General features: G+C 45.6%; 2 protein-coding genes across 2 annotated transcripts in view; one reads left to right on the top strand and one right to left on the bottom strand.

Moving 5' to 3' along the window:
- Window positions 1-11,444: 11,444 nt before the first annotated feature.
- The window catches only part of LOC121537803 (tumor necrosis factor receptor superfamily member 14-like), a 34,146-nt gene continuing 27,337 nt past the window's right edge, over window positions 11,445-18,253 (top strand). Inside the window, exon 1 of the mRNA XM_045206930.1 lies at window positions 11,445-11,685. The gene's annotated coding sequence lies outside the window, so the exon portion shown is untranslated. The remainder of the gene's footprint in view (window positions 11,686-18,253) is intronic.
- LOC121538251 (tumor necrosis factor receptor superfamily member 14-like) lies at window positions 12,190-13,766 on the bottom strand. Its single transcript, XM_045206931.1, has 5 exons — window positions 13,750-13,766; window positions 13,132-13,178; window positions 12,918-13,043; window positions 12,447-12,602; window positions 12,190-12,281 (listed from the first exon to the last, which is right to left on the bottom strand). Exons 1-5 carry the CDS (start codon window positions 13,764-13,766, stop codon window positions 12,190-12,192), a joined length of 438 nt encoding a protein of 145 aa, XP_045062866.1.

Here is an 18,253-nt window from a genome sequence, read left to right as displayed (position 1 = left end):
GCTCTCACCACTGGTGTCCCCCAGGGCTCAGTTCTAGGCCCTCTCCTATTCTCTCTATACACCAAGTCACTTGGCTCTGTCACAACCTCACATGGTCTCTCCTATCATTGCTACGCAGACGACACACAATTGATTTTCTCCTTTCCCCCTTCTGATAACCAGGTGGCGAATCGCATCTCTGCATGTCTGGCAGACATATCAGTGTGGATGTCAGATCACCACCTCAACTGAACCTTGGCAAGACGGAGCTGCTCTTCCTCCCGGGGAAGGACTGCCCGCTCCATGATCTCACCATCACGGTTGACAACTCCTCCCAGAGTGCAAAGCACCTTGGCGTGACCCTGGACAACACCCTGTCGTTCTCCGCTAACATCAAAGCGGTGACCCGATCCTGCAGGTTCATGCTCTACAACATTCGCAGAGTATGACCCTACCTTACACAGAAAGCGACACAGGTCCTAATCCAGGCACTTGTCATCTCCCGTCTGGATTACTGCAACTCGCTGTTGGCTGGGCTCCCTGCCTGTGCCATTAAACCCCTACAACTTATCCAGAACGCCGCAGCCCGTCTGGTGTTCGACCTTCCCAAGTTCTCTCATGTCACCCCGCTCCTTCGCACACTCCACTGGCTTCCAGTTGAGGCTCGCATCTATTACAAGACCATGGTGCTTGCCTACGGAGCTGTGAGGGGAACGGCACCTCCTTACCTTCAGTCTCTGATCAGACCCTACACCCAAACGAGGGCACTACGTTCATCCACCTCTGGCCTGCTAGCTCCCCTACCTCTACGGAAGCACAGTTCCCACTCAGCCCAGTCAAAGCTATTCGCTGCTCTGGCACCCCAATGGTGGAACAAGCTCCCCCACGACGCCAGGACAGCGGAGTCACTGACCACCTTCCGGAGACACTTGAAACCCCACCTCTTTAAGGAACACCTGGAATAGTATAAAGTAATCCTTCTACCCCCCCCATAAAAAAAGAAGAAGAAAAAAGTGGTTGTACCACTGGCTATCATAAGTTGAATGCACCAATTTGTAAGTTGCTCTGGATAAGAGCGTCTGCTAAATGATGTAAATGTAAATGTCATGTTAAGACTGTCAACTGTAAATGATATGTCTATGGTAATCCAGTAAAACGGTGCTTTTGGGTGAATATGTTTCCCTCAGAACTGTGGAAAGAAGTGTATTTACTTGCTGGAAATAGAACAGGTTTCACAAGGGAAAAAAAGAAGTGATACTATCTAGGCTACATTTCTAGGGCCAATTCAGCAGAACATTTTTGAATTCATGCATATTGTGCAGTTGAAAGTCATGCTGACAAACAACCTTAATGATTAGTATAACTTGTGTTCTAATTTTGTATCGTGCGGGCGCCATGTGTGGGTTCAGTGGCCTTTTAGTGTTGTCCTTCTCCTTTCCAAGGGTTCCCAGTTTACCACAAGTTTCCCTGTTTAACAGACACAATGCATTGCTCCAATAACTTTCAAAAGATTATTCCGAAGTTTGCCCCCACAAATGTATTTTCCTATGAATTAAGTCGCACATACAGTGGGGATAAAAAGTATTTAGTCAGCCACCAATTGTGCATGTTCTCCCACTTAAAAAGATGAGAGAGGCCTGTAATTTTCATCATAGGTACACGTCAACTATGACAGACAAATTGAGGGGAAAAAATCCAGAAAATCACATTGTAGGATTTTTTATGAATTTATTTTCAAATTATGGTGGAAAATAAGTATTTGGTCACCTACAAACAAGCAAGATTTCTGGCTCTCACAGACCTGTAACTTCTTCTTTAAGAGGCTCCTCTGTCCTCCACCCGTTACCTGTATTAATGGCACCTGTTTGAACTTGTTATCAGTATAAAAGACACCTGTCCACAACCTCAAACAGTCACACTCCAAACTCCACTATGGCCAAGACCAAAGAGCTGTCAAAGGACACCAGAAACAAAATTGTAGACCTGCACCAGGCTGGGAAGACTGAATCTACAATAGGTAAGCAGCTTGGTTTGAAGAAATCAACTGTGGGAGCAATTATTAGGAAATGGAAGACATACAAGACCACTGATAATCTCCCTCGATCTGGGGCTCCACGCAAGATCTCACCCCGTGGGGTCAAAATAATCACAAGAACGGTGAGCAAAAATCCCAGAACCACAAGGGGGGACCTAGTGAATGACCTGCAGAGAGCTGGGACCAAAGTAACAAAGCCTACCATCAGTAACACACTACGCCGCCAGGGACTCAAATCCTGCAGTGCCAGACGTGTCCCCCTGCTTAAGCCAGTACATGTCCAGGCCCGTCTGAAGTTTGCTAGAGTGCATTTGGATGATCCAGAAGAGGATTGGGAGAATGTCATATGGTCAGATGAAACCATTGTGTTTGGAGGACAAAGAATGCTGAGTTGCATCCAAAGAACACCATACCTACTGTGAAGCATGGGGGTGGAAACATCATGCTTTGGGGCTGTTTTTCTGCAAAGGGACCAGGACGACTGATCCGTGTAAAGGAAAGAATGAATGGGGCCATGTATCGTGAGATTTTGAGTGAAAACCTCCTTCCATCAGCAAGGGCATTGAAGATGAAACGTGGCTGGGTCTTTCAGCATGACAATGATCCCAAACACACCGCCGGGCAACGAAGGAGTGGCTTTGTAAGAAGCATTTCAAGGTCCTGGAGTGGCCTAGCCAGTCTCCAGATCTCAACCCCATAGAAAATCTTTGGAGGAAGTTGAAAGTCCGTGTTGCCCAGCGACAGCCCCAAAACATCACTGCTCTAGAGGAGATCTGCATGGAGGAATGGGCCAAAATACCAGCAACAGTGTGTGAAAACCTTGTGAAGACTTACAGAAAACGTTTGACCTGTGTCATTGCCAACAAAGGGTATATAACAAAGTATTGAGAAACTTTTGTTATTGACCAAATACTTATTTTCCACCATAATTTGCAAATAAATTCATTAAAAATTCTACAATGTGATTTCCTGGATTTTTCTTCCTCATTTTCTCTGTCATAGTTGACGTGCACCTATGATGAAAATTACAGGCCTCTCTCATCTTTTTAAGTGGGAGAACTTGCACAATTGGTGGCTGACTAAATACTTTTTTTCCCCACTGTAAATTCAGAAATACTTTTTGTACATATTTGCACGAATTGAGTGTGAGATTATGAAATTAAAATGATTTTGCAGAATGAGATTGGGATAATACTAAATACTTCTAAATACTGCACAATTTTAAAATTTGCCCTCCAATTCCCTCTTCCCCAAAACGTGTAAATATTGTACTATAAATTGTGCCTTCCTGTATTATACTGATGCTAAAATGTTTATTCTATTCTACTGAGACATTTACTTTATGTTCATATTGTTATCTTTTATTATTTCTTATTGTTGTTGCATTGTCGCGAAGGAACCTGCAAGTGAGCATTTCATTGGATGATGTTTACCATATGCTGTACATACGACTAATAAAACTTGAAATGTAATAACCTTCACAATTTAAAATAATCCAATAGAATAAATGTAATCCAAAAACCTCATGACATCATAATGATTGAGTGAATGTTGACAGAAGACCAACCTGTGTGGCTGATGTATTGACCAGGTTTACAGCTGCTGTGTCTCTGGGCTGCTCTACCACCATCCTTAGTTGAGTGTCTACAGCAGTAAAAAGCTATTCGGTGGGGCAAGTGAGGACAGCTTCACACATCCCCATGTGCTACCAGAATGTGGAGTCCCTGACTGTGATGGGGGCTTGAATCTGGGGAGAGAAGTAACTTGGAATTCATCAGTAATTTACTTACATTCTGGACAATGATTTGCAGTACAATAGTTTGTCATATATTCTTGGATCATATCATTCGTCTTAACACTGATGACTTCATGAAGTAATATACCACACACATTTACTTATAAATATGTTTGAAATTCTTTTAACTCATAAAAACTATTCCGTAAACATATTTAGAAAACCTTGAAGGTGTGCCTTACCTTTTCCAGTTCCCACAGACAGCATTGATATTTCCTGATCTGGGGATGTCTATCAGATAGAATCAGTCATTAGTCAAACACATTGGGCCAGTTTCCCGGACAGAGATTAAGCCCAGTCCTGGACTAAGAAGCATGTTCAATGGAGATTCTCCATTTAAAGTGATTTTTAGTCCAAGGATAGGCTTAGTCTATGTCCGGGAAACTGGCCCATTAAATTACTATTTTACAGCCAGAAAATATTATTTAGTAATACAATGTGATGAAATATATTCATTGATTTCCAAACATACCTGTGTAGGTATTTGAGGGTCTATGAAAAAGACAGATGTTCAATATTGTAATAAACATACCATGACGTTAACAAACAGTAGTAATCTACACCAGACCTGGGTTCAAATACTATTTAGGGCATATCAGTTACTTTCAAGGACATTTGGAAATCCTTTTTTTTTTTTTTTTTTTTTTACAAGTAGTTGAATATTGGAATGTATTTGCAAATACACATTAAAAGTATTGGCATGTATTTTTAAATACTCAAATACACAGTATTTATACAAATATTTAAATACTCTCTTGCAATTGAACCAGGTCTGTTTGGTATTTGAAATAATGATTTGGAAACAAATATTAGAAAATACGTTTAAATAGTAGGCTATTTATAGGAAAGTATTTGAAAATATTTTCAAATAGTTCCAATAGAAGTAGTTGATCCGGGCCACACTATTTGAAAATATTTAAATACACAGAAACATTTGGTTTCAATAAAAAATCATCAAATACACATGTATTTCAACCCAGGTCTGATCAACACTATATGAGAAGTAGAAAACGTAGCATTCACAAGGTATACTGAATATCACAGGCAACAATGAATGGCACTATCTGCAATATTAAAGCTGATCTACCCCCTTTAAAATAAAATAAAATCTCAATAAAAAACACCTGCAGCTATAAAGCCTGACACAAACAAAAATGTCTCAACACCACCAACTATGTGTAGCTCAGTTGGTAGAGCATGGTGCTTGCAATGCCAGGGTTGTGGGTTTGTTTCCCACGGGGGGCCAGTATGAAAACAAAATTAATCAAAAAAGATGTATGCACTCACTAACTGTAAAGTCGCTCTGGATAAGAGTGTCTGCTAAATGACTCAAATGTAATGTAAAATGTATGATTGTAGCTGTGGTAAGTGAAGTTCCTGTCACGACTTCTTCCGAAGCTGCCTCCTCTCCTTGTTCGGGCAGGCTTCGGCGTTCCTCATCTCATCATTTGTTTTGTCTTGTTTATCACACACACCTGGTTCATATCCCCTCATCAGTACCTGTATAAGTGTTCCCTCTGCCCCCTTGTCTTTGTGTGTGATTGTTTATTGTGATGGTTATTATAGCTCGGTGGAGCTCTTTTGTATTTTGTATCGCCGGGATATTCATCCATGTGCCTTGTTGTTTTTCAGTGTGCCGTATTTCCGCACTGGAGTGTTTTACGCATCGCTGCGTACCGCTGTGTTACGGAATAAACCATTTATTCTGTGATTTACCCTCCTGCGCCTGACTCCTTCTAAATCACGCATCACAGAATCACACACACACCATGGAGTCAGCAGGAGAAGGGAACATGCCTGGAGAGGAGAGAACCCGACCCTTCGGGACCAGCTGAGCGACCTCTACTTCTCTACCATCAGCCCGGCTCCATCGGAGCAGGAGAAGGTGTCCGCCCTCGTCTCCTCCCTCTCGGGGAAAGCCCTGGAGTGGGACAACGCGGTCTGGAGTGAAGGAGGAGATGCGTTGGACCAATACAGGGAGTTCGCTCGCATCTTCCGGGCAGTCTTCGATCACCTGCCCGAAGGAAGAGACACAGGCGAGTGGCTGGTCCAACTGAGGCAGGGGACAAGGACCGCGCAGGACTTTACCCTGGAGTTTCGAACTCTAGCGGCTGGGTCCGGGTGGAAGGAGCGGGCCCTCATCAACCGCTTCCGGTGCAGCCTGCGAGAGGACGTCCGAAGGGAGCTAGCCTGCCGGGACACCAGGTTGACTTTCAACCAGCTGGTGGACATGGCCATCCGGTTAGACAACCTGCTAGCTTCAAGAGGACGTTCTGGAAGTGGCCTGAACGTTTCACCCCCCTTCAACCCGGATTCCGTTATGATGGAGCTGGGTGGTGCAGCGATCCAGGAGAACGGAGGACGACAGCTCCAGAGACCTGGCCGTGTGGTGCCAGGATAACAACCTCTCCCTCAACGTGACCAAGACAAAGGAGATGATTGTGGACTACAGGAAAAAAAAGAGGACTGAGCACGCCCCCATTCTCATCGACGGGGCTGTAGTGGAACAGGTTGAGAGCTTCAAGTTCCTTGGTGTCCACATCAACAAACTATCATGGTCCAAACACACCAAGACAGTTGTGAAGAGGGCATGACAAAGCCTATTCCCACTCAGGAGACTGAAAAGATTTGGCTTGGGTCCTCAGATCCTCAAAAAGTTGTACAGCTGCACCGTCGATAGCATCCTGACTGGTTGCATCACTGCCTGGTATGGCAACTGCTCGGCTTCCGACAGCAAGGCACTACAGAGGGTAGCGCGTACGGCCCAGTACATCACTGGGGCCAAGCTTCCTGCCATCCAGGACCTCTATACCAGGCGGTGTCAGAGGAAGGCCCTCAAAATTGTCAAAGACTCCAGCCACCCTAGTCATAGACTGTTCTCTCTGCTACCGCACGGCAAGCGGTACCGGAGTGCCCAGTCTAGGTCCAAAAGACTTCTCAACAGCTTCTACCCCCAAGCCATAATACTCCTGAACAGCTAATTATGGCTACCCTGACTATTTGCACTGCCCCCCACCCCCACCCCCCACCCCATATTTTTACGCTGCTGCTACTCTGTTAATTATTTATGCATAGTCACTTTAACTCTACCCACATGTACATATTACTTCAACTACCTCAACTAGCCGGTGCCCCCACACATTGACTCTGCACCGGTACCCCCCTGTATATATAGCCTCCCTACTGTTATTTTATTTTACTTCTACTCTTTTTTTCTCAACACTCTTTTGTTGTTTTACTTTACTTTTTTATTAAAAATAAATGCACTGTTGGTTAAGGGCTGTAAGTAAGCATTTCACTGTAATGTCTGTACCTGTTGTATTCGGCGCATGTGGCCAATAAAATTTGATTTGATTTGATTTGATTTGAACTATTGTGGCAAGAGAGGACATTCTGCTGCACGCCTTCTACAAGGTTATTCCGGGTCTGGAGGTGGCAGGCAGGGCACTCTCGCGTCACCCCAGGTAGAGCAAACTCACACTCGTTCAGAGCCCTCTGCTGCACACTTTACCATACACGTCCACTTCCCTGATTACCCGGTAGTTCCCCAGTGTAAGGCGCTGGTCGATTCAGACGCAGATGGGAACCTTATGGACAGGTCATTTGCACATAGTCTAGGTATTACATTGGTTGCCGTATCCTTCCACTGCCCATCAAAGCACTTGACAGTTGACCATTAGGGTCTGAGTTCGTTAGGGAAGTTACAGCACCAGTCACGATGGTTACGCAAGAGACCCATTGAGAGCAAGTCACCTTTTTTATTATTGAGTCTCCTTATTTCCCTGTTGTGTTGGGTCTTCCCTGGTTAGCACTACACAACCCCACCTTTTCATGGCCGCAGACGGTTCTCACGGGGTGGTCGCGAGAGTGTCAGGGTAGGTGTCTAGCTGCTTCCATTGGTGCAACCATGTTGGAAAGTCCAGACACTACCTCCACCGTGCGCATTCCCCCCGAATACCTCGATTTGCAGCACGCGTTTTCCAAAACGCAGGCGACCAAATTACCACCTCGTCGGGCGGGAGATTGCGCGATAAATCTCTGGGTAGAAGCTGTGCCTCCCAGGAGTCATGTATATCCCCTGTCGCAGGCTGAAACGGAGGAGATGGAGACATACGTCTCCGAGTCCCTGCACCAGGGGTTCATACGTCCCTCCACTTCGCCCGCCTCCTCGAGTTTCTTTTTTGTGAAGAAGAAAGACGGAGGTCTGCGCCCTTGCATTGATTACCGAGCACTTAACAAGGGGACAATTCGTTACAGTTATCCTCTACCCCTCATTCCATCTGTAATCGAGTCAATGCATGGGGTGCGCTTCTTCACAAAATTAGATCTCCGGAGTGTGTACAACCTGGCGCGTGTCTGAGAAGGGGACGAGTGGAAGACAGCATTCAGCACAACCAGGGGGCATTACGAATACCTGGTGATGCCGTACGGTTTGATGAATGCTCCATCAGTCTTCCAGTCCTTTGTGAATTAGGTGTTTCGGGACATGCTTGGTCGCGGTGTAGTGGTCCAATGTCAACAACTACAGACCAGTATCCCTTCTTTCTTTTCTCTCCAAAACTCTTGAGCGTGCCGTCTTTAGCCAACTCTCTTGCTATCTCTCTCAGAATGACCTTCTTGATCCAAACCAGTCAGGTTTCAAGACTGGTCATTCAACTGAGATTGCTCTTCTCTGTGTCACGGAGGCTCTCCGCACTGCTAAAGCTAACTCTCTCTCCTTTGCTCTCGTCCTTCTAGACCTATCTGCTGCCTTTGATACTGTGAACCATCAGATCCTCCTCTCCACCCTCTCCGAGTTGGGCATCTCCGGCGCGGCTCACTCTTGGATTGCATCCTACCTGACAGGTTGCTCCTACCAGGTGGCGTGGCGAGAATCTGTCTCCGCACCACGTGCTCTCACCACTGGTGTCCCCCAGGGCTCAGTTCTAGGCCCTCTCCTATTCTCGCTATACACCAAGTCACTTGGCTCTGTCATAACCTCACATGGCCTCTTCTATCATTGCTACGCAGACGACACACAATTAATTTTCTCCTTTCCCCCTTCTGATAACCAGGTGGCGAATCGCATCTCTGCATGTCTGGCAGACATATCAGTGTGGATGACGGATCACCACCTCAAGCTGAACCTCGGCAAGACGGAGCTGCTCTTCTTCCCGGGGAAGGACTGCCCGTTCCATGATCTCGCCATCACGGTTGACAAATCCGTTGTGTCCTCCTCCCAGATTGCAAAGAGCCTTGGCGTGACCCTGGACAACACCCTGTCGTTCTCCGCTAACATTAAGGCGGTGACCCGCTCCTGTAGGTTCATGCTCTACAACATTCGCAGAGTACGACCCTGCCTTACACAGGAAGCGGCACAGGTCCTAATCCAGGCACTTGTCATCTCCCGTCTGGATTATTGCAACTCGCTGTTGGCTGGGCTCCCTGCCTGTGCCATTAAACCCCTACAACTCATCCAGAACGCCGCAGCCAGTCTGGTGTTCAACCTTCCCAAGTTCTCTCACGTCACCCCGCTCCTCCGCACACTCCACTGGCTTCCAGTTGAAGCTTGCATCTGCTACAAGACCATGGTGCTTGCCTACGGAGCTGTGAGGGGAACGGCACCTCCGTACCTTCAGGCTCTGATCAGTCCCTACACCCAAACGAGGGCATTGCGTTCATCCACCTCTGGCCTACTGGCCCCCCTACCTCTGTGGAAGCACCGTTCCCGCTCAGCCCAGTCAAAACTGTTCGCTGCTCTGGCACCCCAATGGTGGAACAAGCTCCCTCACGACGCCAGGACAGCGGAGTTACTCACCACCTTCCGGAGACACTTGAAACCCCACCTCTTTAAGGAATACCTGGGATAGGATAAAGTAATCCTTCTACCCCCCCTTACTCCACCCCCCCAAAAAAAACAAAAAAACATTGTAAAGTGGTTGTCCCACTGCCTATCATAAGGTGAATGCACCTATTTGTAAGTCGCTCTGGATAAGAGCGTCTGCTAAATGACGAAAAATGTAAATGTAAAATGTCTACATCGATGACATTCTGGTGTATTCCGCTATGCGCCCCGAGCATGTGTCCCTGGTTCGCAGAGTGCTGGGCCGACTGTTGGAACATGACCTTTATGCCAAGGCAGAAAAGTGTCTGTTTTTCCAACAGTCCGTCTCCTTCCTCGGATACCACATTACCACCTCAGGTGTGGAGATGGAGGGAGACCGCATTTCAGCCATGCGTAATTGGCCGACTCCCACCACGGTAAAGGAGGTGCAGCACTTTATTGGCTTTGCCAACTACTATCAGAGGTTTATCCGGGGCTTTGGCAAGGTCACAGCTCCCATCACCTCTCTGTTGAAGGGTGGGCCATCCCGGCTCCGCTGGTCTGCTGAGGCTGACAGGGCCTTCAATAACCTGAGGGCTCTGTTCACCTCAGCCCCGGTACTGGCCCATCCCGATCCATCACTACCGTTCGTAGTGGAGGTGGATGCGTCCGAGGTAGGGATAGGCGCTGTCCTATCTCAACGCTAGGGCACGCCACCCAAGCTCCGCCCCTGTGCCTTCTTCTCCAAGAAGCTCAGCCCGGCGGAGCAGAACTACAACATTGGTGATCGGGAGCTGTTGACTGTTGTCAGAGCCCTGACCATGTGGAGGCACTGGCTCGAGGGGGCGAAAAACCCTTTCCTCGTCTGGACTGACCACCGTAACCTGGAGGAGGCAGAACCCTCGCCAGGCCAGGTAGGCCCTGTTCTGCACCCGGTTTGAATTTACACTGTCCTACATACCGGGTACAAAGAATGTGAAGGCAGACGCAATGTCACGGCTGTACGACACAGAGGAGACGCCCATAGACAACACTCCCGGCCTCCTGCATTGTGGCGCCGATAGTGTGGGCGGTGGGCGCGGACATAGAGCGGGCGTTACGCACAGAGCCATCTCCACCTCAGTGCCCAGCTGGGCTGTGGTACGTGGCGTCTCTTGTCCGTGACCGTCTGATCTATTGGGCACACACGTCCCCCTCCTCTGGTCACTCTGCCTGACTGGAAAGTACTGGTGGCCTACCTTGGCTAAGGACGCGAGGGTGTATGTCTCCTCCTGCTCAGTGTGTGCCCAGAGTAAGGAACATAGGCACCTCCCAGCGGGTAAGTTACATCTCTTACCAGTTCCACAATGGCCATGGTCCCACTTGTGTATTGCCTTCAGTACCTCGTGGAGTGGGAGGGGTATGGTCCAGAGGAGCGGTGCTGGGTCCCGGTTTGGGATATCCTCGATCCCTCCCTGTTGCGGGATTTCCACCGTCGCAATCCGGCTCGCCCTGCTCCGCGTCTACCTGGCCGTCCCCGAGGCCGGTGTCGGTGCGCTGCTGGAGCTGCGCGTCAAGGGGGGGGGGTACTGTCACGACTTCCTCCGAAGCTGCCTCCTCTCCTTGTTCGGGCAGGCTTCGGCGTTCGTCGTCACCGGCCTTCTAGCCACTGCTGCTCCTCATCTCATCATTCCATTTGTTTTGTCTTGTTTATTACACACACCTGCTTCATATCCTCTCATCAGTACCTGTATCAGTGTTCCCTCTGCCCCCCATGTCTTTGTGTGTGATTGTTTATTGTGAAGGTCACTATAGCTCGGTGGAGCTCTTTTGTATTTTGTATCGCTGGGATATTCACCCGTGTGCCTTGTTGTTTTCCAGTGCGCCGTATTTCCGCACTGGAGTGTTTTACGCATTGATGCTTACCGCTGTGTTACGGAATAAACCACTTATTCTGTGATTTTCCCTCCTGCGCCTGACTCCTTCTAAATCACACATCACAGTTCCTCTGCATTTTGAATCTGACCAAGGAGTTCCTGGATTCATTTTCTCAAGTCCCAAGGATTCACATCTATGTTAAAGACATAAATACAGGTATGTTTTCTTAAAGGTCCATTGCAGCTGTTTTTATCTCAATATCAAATATATTCTAGGTAATAACTAAGTACCTTACTGTGATTGTTTTCAATTAAAATTGTAAAAAATAGAAAGAGCAATTTTGCTAAGACTGTCTGGGAGTGGTTTCAGTGGGTATTGGAAAACTCAGAATTAGCTGTTCTTGGAAGAAAGATTTGGGAACTCTCTTTCCTATTGGACTATTGACTAATTTATCATGGAAGGCCAAAACCTCCTCCCACCAAAACAGACTGAAATGTCAGGTGGTCTTTTCAAACAGCACTTACACTAACAGAGAATTATCATAATTGTAACAATTTCACATTATTATTCCAACCTCATACTTCGGAAATATATATATAACACAGGAAAATCATATTTTTGACTGCACTGGGCCTTTAAGTTTCAATTTGAGGATAATAATGATTGTATCTGTATATCTTCAGGGGAATAACCATTTAAACTAAGTAATAATTTCCACACTTACTCTGTGTGTGGTTGACAAGATGGTAATGATCCATATGAATATGTTTTACAAGGGCAGTCAGCACACACAGTATCTGTAGATGTTGTTCCTGCACAAATACATGTTGAAACGTTAATGAAAAATTCCATTCGGTTTTTTCCCCCACTTCTTTAATTCCATTAACTGTTAGTGATTATTCAAACTGAAGTTAACAACTTGACTCAATTGAATTATGACAACACAATTAGTATAATGAGTGAGACAGAAGACCAACCTGTGTGGCTGATGTATTGACCAGGTTTACAGCTGCTGTGTCTCTGGGCTGCTCTACAACCATCCTTAGTTGGGTGTAGACAGTAGAACCCCTCCAGTGTCCAACAGACAGTGTTTGATGAAGGTGTACATGGCTGCTTTACCTTCAAACCCAAACCTTTGGAGAAGAAATGGCATGTATTATCTGATGCAGATACAACTGACATATTCTCATAGCATAATAGCAGAGACTAACATATCAGTGTCTGTGTCAGGATTTCAGTGCAGACCACAGGAGGTGGGTGCCACCTTAATTGGGGAGAACAGGCTCGTGGTAATGACTGGAGCAAAATCAGTGGAATGGTATCAAATACATCCAACACATGGTTTCCAGGTGTTTGATGCCATTCCATTTGCTCCATTCCGGCCATTATTATGAGCAGTCCTCCTCTCAACAGCCTCCACGGGTGCAGACACAAAGGACCATTCTAACCTGGATCACAATTGGTACACACTTTGAATTTTATGAGACCATTGGGCTCATCAAGGAATGTAGAATCAACACAGGGCACACAGCTGGTGCTGGTGAATTCAGTACAATGCTTATAAACACGATTTCCTGCAGAAGAGAGAATCACAATGTCATGTTATTCTGTTAGTGTTGATAATGTCTGGTGATTCATATGATGTAAAGAGACGGTCCTAACCTGGTGAACACATGGGACAACATTCATCCCCTATTCTGTAGTCATCTCTACCACATGCAATTCAGGATCCAATGCTTTCGAGCACCATAATAGGTCTCTGGAAGAAGAGAAAATCTAAACTGATGGTGTGCATTCATCAAACTTACAGAAGTAGTTAACAGAATTCTAACCCAAATATTCACATTTCAAATATAATACTTGTAATTATGTGGGACCATTTTAAACAGGCTTTTGTGAGTGTGGTGCCGCCCCCTGGTGTGTTTTTATTTTGTCTTTAAAGGTGTGACACCAGACCCAAGATCTCATAGGTTACTTGCAAATTCAGTCAATAAATGTGAAAATGTGCTTCTCTCCACCATGTTTTTTCTACAAGGTTTCAGTAAAATGGACAGAAATAGTAGGCTAATAATAACTCTGATTTATATTTCATAGAGGAAATACAGTATTTACATTGATCATTTTTTTTTGAAGAAATCTAAACTATTCATAAAAATTACAGAGCTAGTTCTAACCAAAGTATTCAGATTTCAAATATAATGATTGTAAATAAGTAGGACGGTTTTAAACGGGCTTTTGTGAGTGTGGTGGCGCCCCCTGGTGTAAATGAATTGAGAGTACTGTGTGGTGTCAGACATTTTCGTTGCATGAAACATGCCAAGCCACAAAATGTGCAAATCAGAAATGTTTCACTTACAGTCCATATCAAGCTTTCAAACTGTGCCATGGTTCCTCAATCATCACCAACTCACTGGAAGACCCACACACTGGATTTGTTCTTAGGAGTTTTGAAGAATCGAGATGAACTGACCTGTAGACTTCATGTATTTTAGTACATGTACTGTATAGTAAGAATAGCTCAATTATATTCTGCACAAATATTGCTTGTACTGCCCTGATATATATACAGTGGGGAGAACAAGTATTTGATACACTGCCGATTTTGCAGGTTTTCCTACTTACAAAGCATGTAGAGGTCTGTAATTTTTATCATAGGTACACTTCAACTGTGAGAGACAGAATCTAAAACAAAAATCCAGAAAATCACATTGTATGATTAAATAATTAATTTGCATTTTATTGCATAACATAAGTATTTGATCACCTACCAACCAGTAAGAATTCCGGCTCTCACAGACCTGTTAGTTTTTCTTTAAGAAGCCCTCCTGTTCTCCACTCATTACCTGTATTAACTGCACCTGTTTGAACTCGTTACCTGTATAAAAGACACCTGTCCACACACTCAATCAAACAGACTCCAACCTCTCCACAATGGCCAAGACCAGAGAGTTGTGTAAGGACATCAGGGATAAAATTGTAGACCTGCACAAGGCTGGGATGGGCTACAGGACAATAGGCAAGCAGCTTGGTGAGAAGGCAACAACCGTTGGCGCAATTATTAGAAAATGGAAGAAGTTCAAGATGACGGTCAATCACCATCGGTCTGGGGCTCCATGCAATATCTCACCTCATGGGATATCAATGATCATGAGGAAGGTGTGGGATCAGCCCAGAACTACACGGCAGGACCTGGTCAATGACCTGAAGAGAGCTGGGACCACAGTCTCAAAGAAAACCATTAGTAACACACTACGCCGTCAAGGATTAAAATCCTGCAGCGCACGCAAGGTCCCCCTGCTCAAGCCAGCACATGTCCAGGCCCATCTGAAGTTTGCCAATGACCATCTGGATGATCCAGAGGAGGAATGGGAGAAGGTCATGTGGTCTGATGAGACAAAAATAGAGCTTTTTGGTCTAAACTCCACTCGCCGTGTTTGGAGGAAGAAGAAGGATGAGTACAACCCCAAGAACACCATCCCAACCGTGAAGCATGGAGGTGGAAACATCATTCTTTGGGGATGCTTTTCTGCAAAGGGGACAGGACAACTGCACCGTATTGAGGGGAGGATGGATGGGTCTTGGATGGGTCTTCCAGCATGACAACGACCCGAAACACACAGCCAGGGCAACTAAGGAGTGGCTCCGTAAGAAGCATCTCAAGGTCCTGGAGTGGCCTAGCCAGTCTCCAGACCTGAACCCAACAGAACATCTTTGGAGGGAGCTGAAAGTCCGTATTGCCCAGCGACAGCCCCGAAACCTGAAGGATCTGGAGAAGGTCTGTATGGAGGAGTGGGCCAAAATCCCTGCTGCACTGTGTGCAAACCTGGTCAAGACCTACAGGAAACGTATGATCTCTGTAATTGCAAACAAAGGTTTCTGTACCAAATATTAAGTTCTGCTTTTCTGATGTATCAAATACTTATGTCATGCAATAAAATGCAAATTAATTACTTAAAAATCATACAATGTGATTTTCTGGATTTTTGTTTTAGATTCCATCTCTCACAGTTGAAGTGTACCTATGATAAAAATTACAGACCTCTACTTGCTTTGTAAGTAGGAAAACCTGCAAAATCGGCAGTGTATCAAATACTTGTTCTCCCCACTGTATATATATGACTCGTTTTACTGTGGATATCGATACTTTTGAACCTGTTTTCTCCAGCATCTTCACAAGGTCCTTTTCCACAAGATTTGCACTTTTCTCTCTCACCAAAGTACATTCATTTCTAGGAGACAGAACGTGTCTCCTTCCTATAACCTGAAAGGCCGCTCAGCAAAGAAGAAGCCACTTTCCAAAACCGCCATAAATGTGATAAGTGTGATAGAAGGAGTCAGAAGCAGGAGGGTAAATCACAGAATACAGAGTTTATTCCATCGTACACAATTGCGCTAGATAGCGACACACGAAAACAGGCACAGGGGAAACTATCTACCCTGGCAATACATGGTACGGGATACACCAACAATATACAAGCACAGGGGAAATATCTACCCTGGCAATACAACGTGCGAGTAGCTCCACCGAGCTACACTACTCTCACAAGAAACAAATCACCCACAAGGACAAGGGGGACAGAGGGAAGACGGACTAATGAGGGGATAAGAACCAGGTGTGTGTAATTGACAAGACAAGACAAATGGAATGATGATATATGGAGCGGCAGTGGCTAGTAAGGTGGGGCTTGCAAGCTGAAGAACACCATCCCAACCGTGAAACATGGGGGTGGCAGCATCATGCTGTGGGGGTGCTTTGCTGCAGGAGGGACTGGTGCACTTCACAAAACAGATGGCATCATGAGGAAGGAAAATTATGTGGATATATTGAAGCAACATCTCAAGACATCAGTCAGGAAGTTAAAGCTTGGTCGCAAATGGGTCTTCCAAATGGACAATGACCCCAAGCATTCTTCCAAAGTTGTGGCAAAATGGCTTAAGGACAACAAGTCAGGGTATTGGAGTGGCCATCACAAAGCCCTGACCTCAAACCTATAGAAAATGTGTGGGCAGAACTGAAAACGCGTGTGCGAGCAAGGAGGCCTACAAACCTGACTCAATTACACCAGCTCTGTCAGGAGATATTGGCCAAAATTCACCCAACTTATTGTGGGAAGCTTGTGGAAGGCTACCCAAAACGTTTGACCCAAGTTAAACAATTTAGAGGCAATGCTACCAAATACTAATTGAGTGTAGGTAAACTTCTGACCCACTGGGAATGTGATGAAAGAAATAAAAGCTGAAAGAAATAATTCTCTCTACTATTATTCTGACATTTCACATTCTTAAAATGAAGTGGTGATCCTAACTGACCTAAGACAGGGAATATTTACTAAGATTAAATGTCAGGAATTGTAAAACACTGAGTTTAAATGTATTTGGCTAAGGTGTATGTAAACTTCCGACTTCAACTGTATATACAGTGAGGGAAAAAGGTATTTGATCCCCTGCTGATTTTGTACGTTTGCCCACTGACAAAGAAATTATCAGTCTATAATTTTAATGGTAGGTTTATTTGAACAGTGATAGACAGAATAACAACAACAAAATCCAGAAAAAAACATGTCAAAAATGTTATAAATTCATTTGCATTTTAATGAGGGAAATAAGTATTTGACCCCTCTGCAAAACATGACTTAGTACTTGGTGGCAAAACCCTTGTTGGCAATCACAGAGGTCAGACGTTTCTTGTAGTTGGCCACAAGGTTTGCACACATCTCAGGAGGGATTTTGTTCCACTCCTCTTTGCAGATCTTCTCCAAGTCATTAAGGTTTCGAGGCTGACGTTTGGCAACTCGAACCTTCAGCTCCCTCCACAGATTTTCTATGGGATTAAGGTCTGGAGACTGGCTAGGCCACTCCAGGACCTTAATGTGCTTCTTCTTGAGCCACTCCTTTGTTGCCTTGGCTGTGTGTTTTGGGTCATTGTCATGCTGGAATACTCATCCAAGACCCATTTTCAATGCCCTGGCTGAGGTAAGGAGGTTCTCACCCAAGATTTGACAGTACATGGCCCCGTCCATCGTCCCTTTGATGCAGTGAAGTTGTCCTGTCCCTTTAGCAGAAAAACACCCCCAAAGCATAATGTTTCCACCTCCATGTTTGACGGTGGGGATGGTGTTCTTGGGGTCATAGGCAGCATTCCTCCTCCTCCAAACACGGCGAGTTGAGTTGATGCCAAAGAGCTTGATTTTGGTCTCATCTGACCACGACACTTTCACCCAGTTATCCTCTGAATCATTCAGATGTTCATTGAAAACTTCAGACAGGCCTGTATGTGTGCTTTCTTGAGCAGGGGGACCTTGCGGGCGCTGCAGGATTTCAGTCCTTCACGGCGTAGTGTGTTACCAATTGTTTTCTTGGTGACTATGGTTCCAGCTGCCTTGAGATCATTGACAAGATTCTCCCGTTTAGTGCTGGGCTGATTCCTCACCGTTCTCATGATCATTGCAACTCCACGAGGTGAGATCTTGCATGGAGCCCCAGGCCGACGGAGATTGACAGTTATTTTGTGTTTCTTCCATTTGCGAATAATCGCACCAACTGTTGTCACCTTCTCACCAAGCTGCTTGGCGATGGTCTTGTAGCCCATTCCAGCCTTGTGTAGGTCTACAATCTTGTCCCTGACATCCTTGGAGAGCTCTTTGGTCTTGGCCATGGTGGAGAGTTTGGAATCTGATTGATTGATTGCTTCTGTGGACAGGTGTCTTTTATACAGGTAACAAGCTGAGATTAGGAGCACTGCCTTTAAGAGTGTGCTCCTTATTTCAGCTTGTTACCTGTATAA

Source organism: Coregonus clupeaformis, chromosome 24, assembly GCF_020615455.1.
Source record: "Coregonus clupeaformis isolate EN_2021a chromosome 24, ASM2061545v1, whole genome shotgun sequence".
Lineage (NCBI taxonomy): Eukaryota > Metazoa > Chordata > Actinopteri > Salmoniformes > Salmonidae > Coregonus > Coregonus clupeaformis.
Note: the sequence above shows the minus strand (reverse complement) of the source record. Positions and strands in the feature narration are given on the sequence as shown.